Source organism: Crocuta crocuta, unplaced genomic scaffold (assembly GCF_008692635.1).
Source record: "Crocuta crocuta isolate KB4526 unplaced genomic scaffold, BGI_CrCroc_1.0 scaffold41, whole genome shotgun sequence".
NCBI lineage: Eukaryota > Metazoa > Chordata > Mammalia > Carnivora > Hyaenidae > Crocuta > Crocuta crocuta.
The window spans coordinates 11,498,477-11,513,229 of NW_027529428.1; the positions used below are offsets into that span (position 1 = coordinate 11,498,477).

At 46.3% G+C, this 14,753-nt stretch overlaps 1 protein-coding gene across 4 annotated transcripts in view; it reads right to left on the reverse strand.

Moving 5' to 3' along the window:
* The window catches only part of PIP5K1B (phosphatidylinositol-4-phosphate 5-kinase type 1 beta), a 307,134-nt gene that overhangs the window by 113,464 nt on the left and 178,917 nt on the right, over window positions 1–14,753 (reverse strand). For all 4 annotated transcript variants that reach the window (XM_077759415.1, XM_077759417.1, XM_077759416.1 and 1 more), the window contains 2 exons: window positions 10,780–10,932; window positions 4,982–5,281 (listed from right to left, as the gene is read on the reverse strand). In XM_077759415.1, the coding sequence (XP_077615541.1) occupies window positions 4,982–5,281; window positions 10,780–10,932 (453 nt within the window). The remainder of the gene's footprint in view (window positions 1–4,981; window positions 5,282–10,779; window positions 10,933–14,753) is intronic.

Here is a 14,753-nt window from a genome sequence, read left to right on the forward strand (position 1 = left end):
TGGTCCTGAGGGGACAGGGGAAGGCTCGGTGAAGGGAAGCGGGGAAGAACAGCCCAGCACGCAGGAAAAGGCCAGAACCTTCACAGAATGTGTCCAGGAGACGGGAATGGCTGGGGAAGGAAGGGTCTCTGGATCCAGCTGAGAGAAGGTGGAAAAGGGAGCTGAAGAAGGGGGTGGAAGGGGCCAGGGCGGGAAGGCTGTTAACGGCCCACGCTGGGAAGAGAGGGCTTTGCCGCACGGGCAGGTGGTCTGGCGATCACTTTGGCAGCAGCACTTGGACGTGGGGGAAGGCAGTGACCCTGAAAAGGAGTAAGGCGGCTGCTGCAAAACTCCCAGTAATGAACCCTCAGTGTCTCAACGAAGGTCCTGGCTGTGCAGTAAGTGAGGAGGGGGCAGATCCCAGAGTCACTTAGGAGGCAGCCTGGAGGGGCGGGGTGTGCGTGGGTAGCTCCGTCGGTTAATTGGCCAACTTCAGCTCAGGTCATGACCTCATGGTTTGTGAGTTCGAGCCCCGTGCTGGGCTCTGTGCTGAGAGCTCAGAGCCTGGGGCCTGCTTGGGATTCTGTGTCTTCCTCTCTCTCTGTCCTTCCTTCCTCTGCTCGTACTGTGTCTCCCTCTCTCTCAAAAAATGAATAAATGTTAAAAAAAAAAAAAAAAAAAAAGGCAGACTGGATGGGACATGGTGACTTACTGAGTCCGGAGAAAGAATGGCCTCTCAGCCTATTCCAACATGGGGGTGGTTGGAATAAATCCTACTTACTATTTTTGATAGCAAGTGACCTATGCTGGCCTGACAGTACTCTGCTGTCACGACTTGGGTCCTGGGTCAAGGTCGCTTATGGGTGCAGAGTGCTGTCACAGCAGGCAGAGGGTGAGGCCCAGGGAGAGGACATGCTTCCAGAAAGGAGACATCATTACTCACATGCCCATTTCCCCCAGACACTGCCACTAAGGAACAGCAACATGGACACTGGGGAGGACCCAGGATTGGGACGCCCCGCACTTTGGGGAAGAATCTTTGTCTGAATCATACAGGAAGTAAGCTCAGTGGGACGGACAGATGAAGTACATACATTCAGTTTTCTTCCTTTTTTTTTTTTTTAATTTTTAAATGTTTTTATTTATTTCTGAGAGAGAGAGAGACAGTGTAAGCAGGGGAGGGTGAGAGCGAGGGAGACACAGAATCCGAAACAGGCTCCAGGCTCTGAGCTGGCTGTCCGCACAGAGCCCGACGCAGGGCTCGAACCCACAAACCATGAGATCATGACCTGAGTCGAAGTTGGACGCTTAACCGGCTGAGTCAGTCACTCAGGCGCCCTGTAGATTATTTTCTAGGAGAGTTCCGAGGGGCCCATGTGCTGGGCAGGGGAGCTGGCCAGGGACGGACCGTCCCAGGGGCCAGGCCAGCCTTACAGACGAGGGCCCAAGCTCAGGCTGCGGAAGCTAGTGAGGCGGGGAGAGAACAGCTCACTGTGGGACGAGGCACCCCAGGCCGTTTCCAGCCCAAGAGACCAGCAGCAGCTCAGACTGGGAATTGGGGAAGGTGACCTTGGGGGGCAGGGCACAAGGGACCCAGGCCACGCGGGGTGGATGCACCACGTGGGGGTCTTCTGGCCGGCGATCACGCAGGGGAGTGGGATCCTGGGGTGAGATGTTAAGCCACACAGTGAAAGACGTGGAATGGGCAGGAAGCACCTGGTCAGCACGAGCTCACAAGGCTTCCCATCTCTGCCTGGGAACGACAGACAGGCTGGGGTCCAAAGGCCTGCGATTTTCGGATTGGCCACTGTGAGCCCTTAGAGGACCCTGGCACCACCAGAAAGGGCCTTGGACGTTACCTGGGCTCCCGGCTGCTCTTCCGTCCTGCCTCACATGCTCCCCCTTCGTATTTCCCGCCTCAGCGCCCAAGAGCTGTGGCTCGGGGACACGTCCTGCCCCCTCACGCCTCTTTTCTACTGTTCTCTCTTGCTGGAAACATGCCTCCACCGCGCTGCCGGCCTGGGGGACTCTGGGGCCAAACCCCGCCAGGACGTCACCCACTCCCATGTGCACGAAGCCTTCGAAGACCCTCATCGCGCTCAACTACGACATCCGACTGCTGACTAGAAACGGGGGCCGTCACGTCGCGCTGGCAGAGAGCAGGCCTGCCGGGCACGTCCGGGGGTGCGTGTCCCACAGCCGGGCTGCTGACAGAGCAAGGCTGTCCCCCGACTGGAGTGCGTCCAGTCTTAGCGCTACCGCGTCGCTGAGACAGAGGAGGCTGAACCGCAGAGGTTCACACTGTGGCCCTGGCGCCAGCCCCAGGGGTGACCCCGCATCTCTCCTGGGTCTCCATGGCCCCGCGGCCTGCACTGAAGCTCCGCTCTACGCAGTGAGGGACCTGAGACGCCAAGAGACGCTCCCAGACAAGCGGGCCACACATCCCGTTCTGGCCATCCTGGGTACTGGCATTCCGAGGGCCTGACATGAGAGAGAGAGAGAGAGAGAGGGGTCGCTGCCTGGCTCTGGCATGGGGACTCAGCCTGTGGGGAGGGCGGGGGGTCATGGGTTCCCGGGGATTCAGGAACTGGGGAGCGGAGGGGCATTCTTCTGGGGAGAAAGCTGACGGCTTTCGTCAGTTTTGCAAAGAGGCCCAGGACTATTAACCGTGGAGACCCACCATTCTGGAACTGAGCCTGAGCTGCTCCAAGCAGCTCTGCTTCAGGGAACCAGGTGCTGACTCCAGATCACAAAGCTCTTGGTCAAGGTCAAGGCGGATCATGGAAGGGACCCAGGCTCCCTCACAGCAAGGCATTTAAAGGCTCCCACGGCACCATGAGAAAAGCCCTTTTGGAGATAAACGTTGGGTATCATTTAGAGAAGTTTCATAGTCTGAGTCAAGATCAAAGCAGGCGGATGAGAGGGAGTTAGCTTTAGGACCTCTGCACTGACCTTCCTTTAAACAACACATCTGCCAAAAACAAAAAATAAAAAAGCCAGTCTCCAGGGTCTCATTCCTGATGAAGCGACACGTTTGACACAGTCCTGTGAGTCCTGGGCCTAGGAAACACTAATAAACAGGCAAATCTGATGCAATGGCTCTTTTACATTTGACTTTTCCCATTTTTTTCCCTCCGGCATAGGAACCTGTGGTTTAGAAGACACACAGGAAAAAATGGCTTTCCATATTCAAGAGGCAAGAAGCACACAGGCACACAAAGAGAAAGCAAATCTAAAATTGGAGAGGCTTGTACTAAACTCTGGGGAATGAGAGTCACATTTCACCCACATCCTGAAAGGGCCGAGAGAGCACAGGAAAAGGCTTCTACTCAAATGTGTGTGTGTGTTGTTTTTTCTTTTTTAAAGAAAACCATGAATCATTCATATCCACCCAGATATCTGAATAGCTCAGCTGGACATTTTTTGTTGTTGTTGTTGGTTGGCTTAGTTCCTTCGACTTGTGAAAAGATAATTAAAAAAAAAAAATTCCTTATAGGGAAGCTTTATGTTTCAATTGTGAAGAGCACACGCTTTGTACCCAAAGAGATATGGGCTCTGCCCGTGACTTGCTAAGTGATGCCGGGCAGGTGTCTTTACCTCCTGAAGGGGCTGATGATTCACCAGCAAAAAGGGGACTGACAATGGTCACAAACGTCAAATGGAAGCTGAGAAAATTAAATGCAACATACATTAAAAAATCCTAGGCTAGCCTGGCAAACTAGGCATTAAGAATAGGAGCTGTGGAGGGGCGCCTGGGTGGCTCAGTCGGTTGAGCGTTGACTTCGGCTCAGGTCATGATTGCACCCCTCATGGGTTCGAGCCCCGCATCAGGCTCTGTGCTGACAGCTCAGAGCCTGGAGCCTGCTTTGGATTCTGTGACTCCCCCTCTCTCTGCCCCTCCCCTGCTCATGCTCTGTCTCTCTGTTTCTCAACAATAAATACATGTTTAAAAAAAAATAGGAGCTGTGGAGTAACATTGCTATCAAACAATCCATTCAGTGATGCACCTTTGCACATTATCATACACATCTTAACATGCAGAAAGAAAAGACCCATAAATAGAAGATAGAAGAACTGTGTTTCTCTGCAAGGATTTGTCTCCCAAGGATTCGTCTCCCCGCACCAATGCAGGTCAGCTGTCCAGGCCCACATGAAGTCCAGAAAGCCAAAGTCTGGAAGACACACCCCATAGGCTTCCCAGAAGCCTATCCGCTCCTAGAGAAAGCCCTGGCCGCCTCCGCTCTGCCCTACGCAGCTTCAACCCAGATGGTTTTCCCAAGTTCACCCAGGGCACAAACACTCTCTCTGAGAATGTGTTTGTCAGATGATCATCATTCTTCAGAAGCCATCAGAGTTCGATTTTCATCTTTTTCTCCAAGGGAACTTTTACCTACTTTCTGTAAATTCACCCTATCGGGAAAATTCTCTCCCAGATTTGGGGTCTTTTGTCATTTTGTTCCTAAGAACTGCAGGCTGAGGGGCTATGAATTCCTCCTTACTTTTCAGAGTCCCTTTGGCTAAGTTTACATGTTATGATCTTTGCCCTAAGTGTTGAGACTAATTCATGATCGTCCTAAATAATGTCAGCAAGTGTAATGCACCCACATTCAGTATCCAGGCATCTGCTGATCAATTCTCTAAACTCCTCTCCCTGGTTGGAATGTTACCTGTGCCAATGTTTGTTTATGGCTTTTCTTGTTAATCACTGCACTGCTCCTAATTCCTTTTCCCTCCAGTTTTAACCACAGGGGAGGATGCAAAGAAAAAATAATCCTTGTTTAATTTTATCAAAGAAAGCTGACTTAGCTTTTTACTAACATCCATGGACCCTCCTAGACAATTCCCTTATCATCCACCACCTCATTCAACATCAAGGAAGCATGGATGGGCCCTGAGATTGTTAACAAAGGGACTCCACATGTCCGTTCTGGACATTTCTTATCAAGGTGACATGACCACAGACGCCTGTCCAAGGGCAATCCCAGCAGGGGTACTTCCTTACCCGGCAGTCTCTCTGAAGTGTTTTCATGAGCGCGTTGTAAGTTTCGGTCTCAAAATACAACCCTTCGTGCATGTCTTGCAGGAAATCCAAGTCCTTGAATGTGGGGTTGGATTTCTCTCTCTCTTTTCGGGAAGCCCTTCGTTTGTAAGTGGATCCTTTCAGGTCATACGTGAAGTGCATTCTCATGGAGCGCGGTAAGACGTTGTTCATTACCACGATTCTGATGTTAATGCCCCCTGATTGCATGCAATACAGTCCATAAAATTTTGGCAAAAGAGTCCTCGGATTCTGGTTTAAATTCTAAAAAGAGAAAAAGGGGAAAAAATGTTTCAAGTCTCCTATTTTCACAAAATAATGCTCCATTAAATACATGCTTTCATCTAGTATGACAATAAAAAATGGAATGTGATTAGCTTTATTAATGGCCATTACTAAGGATGGCTCAGTTGGTTAAGCCTCCGACTTCGGCTCAGGTCACGATCTTGCAGTTCATGGGTTCAAGGCCTGAGCTGGGCTCTGTGCTGACAGCTCAGAGTCTGGAGCCTGCTTCAGATTCTGTGTCTCCCTCTCTCTCTCTGCGTCTCTCATGCTCATGCTCTGTCTCTCAAAAATAAGCAAACATTAAAAAAATGTAAAGGCCATTACTAAAATATTGCTATTTCTGACCTGGTTCTTAAGTTGGCTCACCGGGACAGTAACTTTATCATTCCAAACCCATGGTTTCAAAAGTGGCTGAAATGAAAACAGAATCCCTAATGAGATCCAGCTAAAAACAGGCAAGAATGGATTAGAGCCATGAGTGACTATGCTCTAAGGGAGCTAAAAAGAAAATTTATTGCTGGGGTCTAAGAGACGAGCATTTAAAATTTTAATAGCTCCTGAAAAAGTGTCTTCCAACATGGGCAGACCAATTCACAATCATACTTTGTGAGATCACCTATCTCTCATCACTCTTTATCAGGGCTGCAGAATATCAAGCCTTAAAAGCTCTGTAAGCACAGTCAGTAAAAAACAGAAACCTGCTTTCTGAAAAACGGGAATACCAAGGATTATTAGAGAAATGTAATGTTTTAAATGTATTTCTGGCCATTTCAAAGAGAATTCTGTGTTCATATCATTTGCCCATTTTTCTGTAGTTTTTAGTTACTGTTGGAGTTTCTACATGTATTCTGAATATATATCATTTTCCTATACTCTATAAGGCAAATATTTTCTTCCAGTAATGTTGTCTTTTCTACTATTAAAATATACATGCCTATATTTAAGGTTTCACTTTAAAAGTAGGTGGGAAATTAAGAAGTTTGCTGGAGGGCATTTTTGTCATGAAAAGTTTCCCTACTACCCCTGATCCCTCTCCCAATTCCCAACTTTAAAAAAACATTTTTTTAATGTTTATTTTTGAGAGACAGAGACACAGAGTGTGAGCAGGGAAGGGGCAGAGAGAGAGTGAGGCAGAATCTGAAGCTGGCTTTAAGCTGTGAGCTGTCAGCACAGAGCCGGACACGGGGCTAGAACCCAAGAACTGTGAGATCATGACCTGAGCCAAAGTCGGATACTCAGTGATGAGCCACCCAGGCACCCTCCCAATTCCCAACTTTTTCCTTTATCAACTTCTTTTTTAAAATTTATATTCCAGTTAGTTAGCATACAGAGCAACAGTGATTTCAGGAGTAGATTCCTTAATGTCCCTTCCCCGTGCAGCCCCCCCCACTCCCACACCCCCTCCAGTAACCTCCTGTTTGTTCTCTGTATTTAAGAGTCTCTTATGTTTGTCTCGCTCCCTGTTCTTACATTATTTTTGCTTCCCTTCCCTTATGTTCATCTATTTTGTATCTTAAAGTCCTCATATGAGTGAAGTCATGTGCTATTTGTCTTTCTCTAATTTTGCTTAGCATATTACCCTCTAGTTCCATCTATATAGTTGCAAATGGCAAGATTTCATCCTTTTTTGATTGCTGAGTAATACTCCATTGTACATATATATATATGTACATATATACACACATACCATATACATATACATATATATATACACACATCTCCTTTATCCATTCATCCACCAATATATACATATTGATGTACGTACACATCATACCGAGTAATACTCCATTGTACATATATATAATACACACACACACACACACACGTATGTATAAATACACACATCTTCTTTATCCATTCATCCATCAATGGACATTTGGGCTCTTTCCATACATTGGTTATCGTTGAGAGTGCTGCTGTATAGATTCGGGTCCATGTGCCCCTTCGAAATAGCACAACTGTATCCCTTCCCAATTCCCAACTTTTAAGTACTGTCCCAACTTTCTATCATTCCAGACATATTCTAGGTGGTTACATTAATTTTGTATCTGGTATATATAGATAAACACACACATATACACATACATATGTATACTTGTTACGTAGATATTATAACCCAAGGTTATAAATTTCTTCTATCCCAAATTTTTAACAGTTTTGGTAATTTACGTTTGGTTTTTACTCCACGTGGAATGATTGTGTGTGTGTGAAAGATCTGAAAATAGGAATTGTCTGAATTGATTGATCAATTTGTCTAGAACTGTACTAATTCCACATCTTTAATACTCGTATAGATTTATAGTTTTTTTTTGGTATATGTTCCGGCGGGTTCACCATTTTAATTATTTATCAAAAATATTTTGTCTATTCTTACAACCTTCCCCTTCCACTGTTTATTTTTTTAAATGCTCTTAAAATGGTATTTGTTTACACTTTCTTTTGTTTGTTTTGTTTTCACTTTCAAATGAATCAGTTCAGGGAANATGATGAGCAGGGAGAAGAGACAGGTCTCCTCCAGGACGTGACCTTCACGTCCTTGACCAGGCGGCCCAGCTTCATCATCAAGATCCACTCCTTGTCCTCGGCCCCCACAGAAGCCACCGTTGTCTCCCATTCCAGGGGCCCTGGAGTCCCCGGGCTAATCTGTAGCAATGGGGTCATCTGACACTTGGTGTTTTCTCAAAGAAGCCCTAACAAGTGGAATTAGACTGGATTTATAAACTGATCAGGGAGAACTGAAATCCTCACGCTGGGCTCAGGAACGATGCATGTCTCCTTATTTTAGAAGTTTTTTTTGTCCCTCAATAACAATTTATAGTTTTTCATATTGATCTTATATATTTGTTTTTACAGATGCAAGCATTTTAGAGTTCCTATTACAAAAATTCTTTTCAGAGGGATGCACCTGGGTGGCTCAGCCGGTTAAGCATTGGACTCTTGATCTCGGCTCAGGTCATGATCTCACAGTTCATGAGCTTGAGCCCTGAGTCAGGGTCTGTGCTGACAGTGTGGAGCCTACTTGAGATTTTCTCACTCTCTCTCTCTCTCCTTCCCTCTCTCTCTGCCCCTCCCCTGCTCATGCTCGCTCTCTCTCAAAATAAACAAACTAACTTAAAAAATTTTCTGGAGGAGTTGTTGTTTACACACTATAGTTCTTACTATAATTTGACTTCCCTGTCAGAATTGTAATACGCCTTCATTTATTTGTATCTTTATTCTTCTAATACTGGCCATTACACGTTCCTGTCATCATAAACAGGATCTCATTTTTTCCCTTCAATTTTCCTAGTCTGTATGATCCCTATAATGGAACATAATGGAGTGTGTAGATGTGTCTTATATCCTGCAAATCTGGGCTCTCATTACCTCTAGAAACTGCTGGCTGATTGTCTTGAAGTTTTGCTCCTTTTAACTGTGTTGTTTACAGAGAATGGTGTTTATGCTTTTCTATTTCTTTTTGTACACAAAAAGTTATTGCTAGAAATTCTCACAAATGTACCAGAAAGGTCCCCTAAAGGAGGGCATCCGTACCGTTTCCTATTATTTCCAATGAAAGGGCTGGTGTCCTTCTCCATAGGTATTAGGTGAACTCCTGGAGACGGATAAGTGCACAGTATGTGTGTGTTCACTTATTTATTTATGTTAAAAACTTCCCTCCCAATTGAAAGAATTTTAATTTTTTTAAAACGTTTTTGTTTCTGAGAGAGAGAGAGAGAGAGAGAGAGAGAGAGCATGAGCAGGGGAGGGGCAGAGAGAGAGGGAGACACAGAATCTGAAGCAGGCTCCAGGCTCTGAGCTGGCAGTCAGCACAGAGCCCGACGCGGGGCTCGAACCCTCTAACTGTGAGATCGTGACCTGAGCCGAAGTCGGACGCTTAACTGACTAAGCCACCCAGGTGCCCCTAGAGAATTTTAATTAAGAAAAGATGCTGAATTCCGAATGCCTTCATTTCTACTCAGCATTTATTTGGATCATCGATGATGTTCACATTTTTTCTTGTTAACTGGGTGTACTTGTCATACTAGCTTACAACTAGGATTGGGATAAATCACTTGTTTGGCTAAATTTTAAAATTTCATTTAGTTTTAATGAATTTCAAATTAATAGCTGCATCTGACTAATGACAAACATTTTGGACAATGCAGTTCTAGAACAAGAGGCTAGTGTATCCAAGCTTAGAACTACAGAAGTTCAACACTCACTCACATAGCAGGTTAGTAAAGTGCAATGTCAGTTCGATCCCAATTTTATGTTATTTAAAAATGCGTATATGAATAGAATACATCAGGAAGGACATACACCAAGTGTTAGTAATATGTATCTCTGGAAAAAGAATGAGAGTTGGTTGCATTTTTCTAGCTTTTCTGGATCTTCTGTTTTCTCTAATATTAAGTAGATAGAGAATATGCTCCAAAAAGATTTCCATTCTGTTTAGGATCAAACCTTTAAAAAAAATTTTTTCATGTTTGTTTATTTTTGAGAGAGAGAGAAAGAGAGTGCGAGCACGAGACAGGGGCGGAGAGAGGGAGACAGAGAATCCGAAGCAGGCTCCAGCCTCTGAGCTGTCAGCACAGAGCCTGACGCGGGGCTCGAACCCACAAGCAGCAAGACCATGAGCTCAGCCGAAGTCAGATGCTTAACCGAATGGGCCACCAAGGCGCCCCAGGATCAAACCTTTTAAAATCTGTGCTTGCTGTCCACTAAGATTTTTATTTAGATTTTTGATCCCTATCATTTACAGCATTTAATGTCTCCAGCAGATTCTGAAATTACACAGTTATTTTTACAGCTGTGTTTCACAGACAGCTTAGTGCTCAGTGAACGATAAGCTTTCATATTACTACTAGGTACTGGGTGCCAAGAGCCTTGTAACGCACTGCTTCTTTTATCCTGCACCCTTCCTTTCGCACAAGTGTCAAAGACACGTATTTTCCAGCTTTTAAAGACTGAGGAGACTAAAGCTCAGAGCTTATGTTGCTTACTCGTGGTCATACTGCTAGCTGATGGCTGAGCCGGGATTTGAACCCAGGACTGTGGATTAAGATGCTCTACTAACAAGTCTCCTTCACTTGGTAAAATCTATCCAATTACTGTCACAGTAGAATCCAAATGCTCAGCAGAGCTCACCAAAGGGAAAGAAACACGGCACAAGGTCACTATGAAAAAGCACAGGAAAAGAGGCGCCTGGGTGACTCAGTTGATTAAGGGTCCAACTCTTGGTCTAGGCTCAGGTCATGATCTCGTGGTTTCGTGAGATCGAGCCCCGTATTGAGCTCTGTGCTGGCAGCGTGGAGCCTGCTTGGGATTCTCTCTCTCTGCCCCTCCTCTGCTCATGCTTGTGTCTCAAAATAAATTTTTTCAAAAATAAATAAAAGGTAAAGAAAACTAGGTAAAACATTTTTAAAAAGCATAGGGGAAAAAAACCGTTGTGGAAAATATAGTTCAAGTATGAATTTTAATTATGGATGGTTTCTTACCATGTAATAGCCTGGCAGTAGCTTCTGAAGGAATTCAGCTTCTTTATGCTGCACGGTTTTGATGATAAACTCATCATCACTGGTCACGAAAAACAAGGACCCACTGGCCCCCGGGTTGGACAGCTCTATCAGAGGCTCGCTGCAGATGGAAAACTACAAGAGTGAATAAATAAACGATTAAAAACATATTCAGTGTACACGATGCTTCCCAGGAGGCAAATCAGAGGACTATGCATCTTGACCTTTCTGAAACAGGAAGCTCTCTTCCGGGAGCTTTCAAAGGAGGGCTCTATGTATACTAAGAGGGCTCTGTGAGGTTTCTAAAAATTTAATTGATCCACTTATCTAATAATTCAACGACAAAGAGAAATGTCTTCCCACCCCCAGCGTCATAGGGCAGAATCCTGAATCATCACAGCTTTCCAATGAGCCAATGTAAACAGTACTGTTGTCTAAGGTGCTTTGTTTTCAGCAAGTGCCCCTAAAATAACGGCTGACGGTTATTACTCACACTGTGTATTTGTCACTTGAACACTAACACCTATTCTCTTCTCACTGTTTGCTTTCCCAGAAGATATCATCCACACATGGTTTCAACAAGGAGATGACTCGGAACACCTTTAGCTCCAGCCCAGATCTCTTCATGAGGCTCTACACCTGTACCCCTAACTTTTTAATAGATATTTCTATTTGGCTACACCACAAGCACTTCACCTGTAACAAGTTCAAAATCAAATTCATACCAGGGTTATGGTCAGCCCCTATGATGCTTCTGTAGTAACTAGAAAGAGGTGCCTCTTTCTTCTGGCAGATGTAGCTCTAGGTCAGATACAAGGTTGATGAGTAAAAGAAAGGCTGGATTCCAGCCTTAGCTCCTTTAGCTTAGCCAGGTGTTTTTGGGCAGTGCACACCCTACCCGACCATACATGGCAACTCTACATCATGTGCATCCTTCCAACCTCTATCTTTTCCCTCAGGGAACAGAAACATTACTCTGTTCCCAAACCAGAAACCTAGGCATCATCCCTGATGCCCCCATTTCCTCACCTTTCATATCCAGACTAGTGATGATATCTGCCTGCTTCCTGCCATTGCTTTTGCTCAAATCCCAAGTTCAGTGGTTTTATGTCATGCCTTGATTACTATGGGAGACTCCACCTTGCCTCAACTATCCACTCTCCATTTCTCGGCTGCATTTCCCACCAGGAAACCGGAGATCTTTCTAAAATGCCAATCTGACCAAGGTCTTCCATGCCATCACATCTTTCAATGGTTTCCGATGTCTGGAGAGATGAGAACATCCAAATCCCTTAACAGCTTCACGGCCATGAATGGCCCCACCGGGCCCTCCAACCTGCTCTTCCATCACTTTCCTCCTTAAAATCCAGCTTTAGCCACAAAGAGCTACTTCCCATATTCTCAAATGTGACAGTGACTCTCAACTACTAGAATTCTGCGTTTTCCTTTACCCCCAACAACCTCTATTCTACCTTCACCGGGTTGACTGCTACTCATTCATGTGTTCATTTAACACTGAGAAAACTTCTGTTGAGCATCTGTCATGTCCCAGGCCCTCATGAAGCTGAGAGCCCAGGAGGAGAAAACAGGCGGGAGCCAAGTAAAAAACTTATACATCAGAATGTGATAAGCGCTGCGGAGAAAGATGAGGCAGGGAAAGTGGGCAGAGTCCCGGCAAGGATTGAGGACTGGGTTGCAATAAACTTTAAGCAGGGTGGGTCACCAAAGCCTCACTGGGAAGGTGGCCTTTGAGCAGAGGCCTGGCTGTCTGGGGGAAGGGCGGGTCAGGAAGAGGGGAGGTTCAAACGCAAACCTGGCGAGCTCAAGGCACAGCCAGGGGGCCGGTGGCCGGAGCAGAGTGAGAGGAGCCAGAAGGCAGGTAGGTGGGCCTGACCGCATAGGGCGGCACGGGCCACTGCGAGCACTGGGACCTTCTCCCGAAGGGAGCTGAAAGCCGTTGCAAAGTCTGACGACCGGCCACTCTGCTCTGCCGATATGCCACTGTAGGCTGACAAAAGGAAGATGCAGGGTGCACAGCGAGGGAGCGGCTACGTGACCTTGCATGCAGTGTCTGCTGGACAGCCCTGACTCTGGAACCCTCTTCCCGGTTCCGGGAGTCTAGACCATCTGCTTCCTGGGCACTGCATCTCCAGTCCTCATCACGGAGTGACCACCACCCCAAATGCCTGTTCATGATTCTGAGACCCCATCTGGCCGCAGAACCCTGCGAGGGCACCAACTACTTGCACCCTATGCTGTGACACGGTGCAGGATCGGTGCCTTTGCACACAGCAGGCACGAAATGAATTTTTGGCAGGCAAAGGGCTGAACTTCACCGATAAGGTAAAGGGCTGTCGATCTCACCAAAAACCTCAAAAAAAAAAAAAAAAAAAAAACAACACAAAAAAACCCCCCAAAAACAACAAAACCCAGAAGAGAAGTCAACGTTTGGTTATGGAGCTCACTGTTTATTAACTGAGGATCCCCATTCCTGACTCAGAGAAACACGGAGGGCAGAGAAGAGGGTCAAGACCCAGTGCGTGGGACGAGAGCTGTGGAAAGGCAGGGGTTTAAACAACTGTAGCCTGAGGATGGAGGCATCCGAAACATCGCCCAGAGCTTTTTATCTGGGTTTCTGAATATTTAAGTCCCCGTCACAGAAGAGTCTGAAAGGAGGGGAGGAGGAGGAGGAGGAGGGAGGGAAAAACCACGAGAAAAACAATTAAAAGGCAGTTCTAGCTGCTGACTTTAAATTATCTCGCTTTGGCAGCACATGGGTGAGGGAAAGAAAATCCTCTAAGAAAGAAATAACTGTGTGCTGCCTTCCATCTTCCACTTCTCTTTCCTCCAGGCTTGCTTTCTCTTTTTAATGCTGGCTTATTTATTTTGAGAGAGGGAGAGCATAAGCAGGTGGGGGAGGGGGAGAGGGGAGGGGGAGGGAGAGTGAATCCCAAGCAGGCTGTGTGCTGTCAGCGTAGAGTCCCTGATGAGGAGCTTGATCTCATGACCATGAGATCATGACCTGAACCGAAATCAAGAGTCGGATGCTTTGCGGACTGAGTCACCCAGGCGCCCCCAGGCTTGCTTCTTGAGGCTTTCTTGCTGAACAGACTTACAGCCTCAGTCATTATGAATGACTTAGAAATGAGGAAGGAAAACCAAAAAAGCCCTATGACTGCACAGAGGATATCATAAAAGCCCAGTGGAAGCAAAGGGTCCTTTCCTGCCGTGAGTGTGCGATCCGCATGGAAAGCTGATTAGTGGGAAAAGCATGGGACTTGGAATCACCTTTTTTCAAATCATGGCTCTGCCAGGGAGCACTTAGGTGACCTGGAGTAAGTACCTTACTTGCATCCTGAAGTGCAAGGAACCTCATCTCTAGAATGAAGATAATAACGTCTACAAGAAAGTAGCTAAAGGTCTTCAAAGGGGAGGCTTTCAAAACCCCTGGCAAAGAGTGACCACTTAATTACTGCCGTTCCTGTTTTTTTCTTTTCTTTTTTTTTTTTTAATGTTTGTTTATTTTTGAGAGAGAGAGGAAGACACAGAATCCACAGGAGGCTCCAGGCCCTGAACTGTCAGCACAGAGCCCGATGCGGGGCTCGAACCCACGACCCGCGACATCATGACCCGAGCTGAAGTCAGATGCTTAACAGACTGAGCCACCCAGATGCCCCTAAGGATTTTAATGCCGGTTCTATTTCTTATCGCGTGACCACACATAGGAGAGTGAGTCCACACATCCTAGGTGAGGAGACGCTGGCAGTGCCTCAGGACGTACTGAGGGCTGAGCTCCAGTGACCAGAGGGCCACCCAAAGATACACTAGGACGCTGTTGGTGAGTCAAGAAGGAAACTGGGTCTCTTGTATCAGCATGTATTTGAAACACTGGAAAATAATGGTGTGGACCCGAAGCTCTTCTAAACAGTGAAGGCAGACCCTCGGACTCCCTTGAG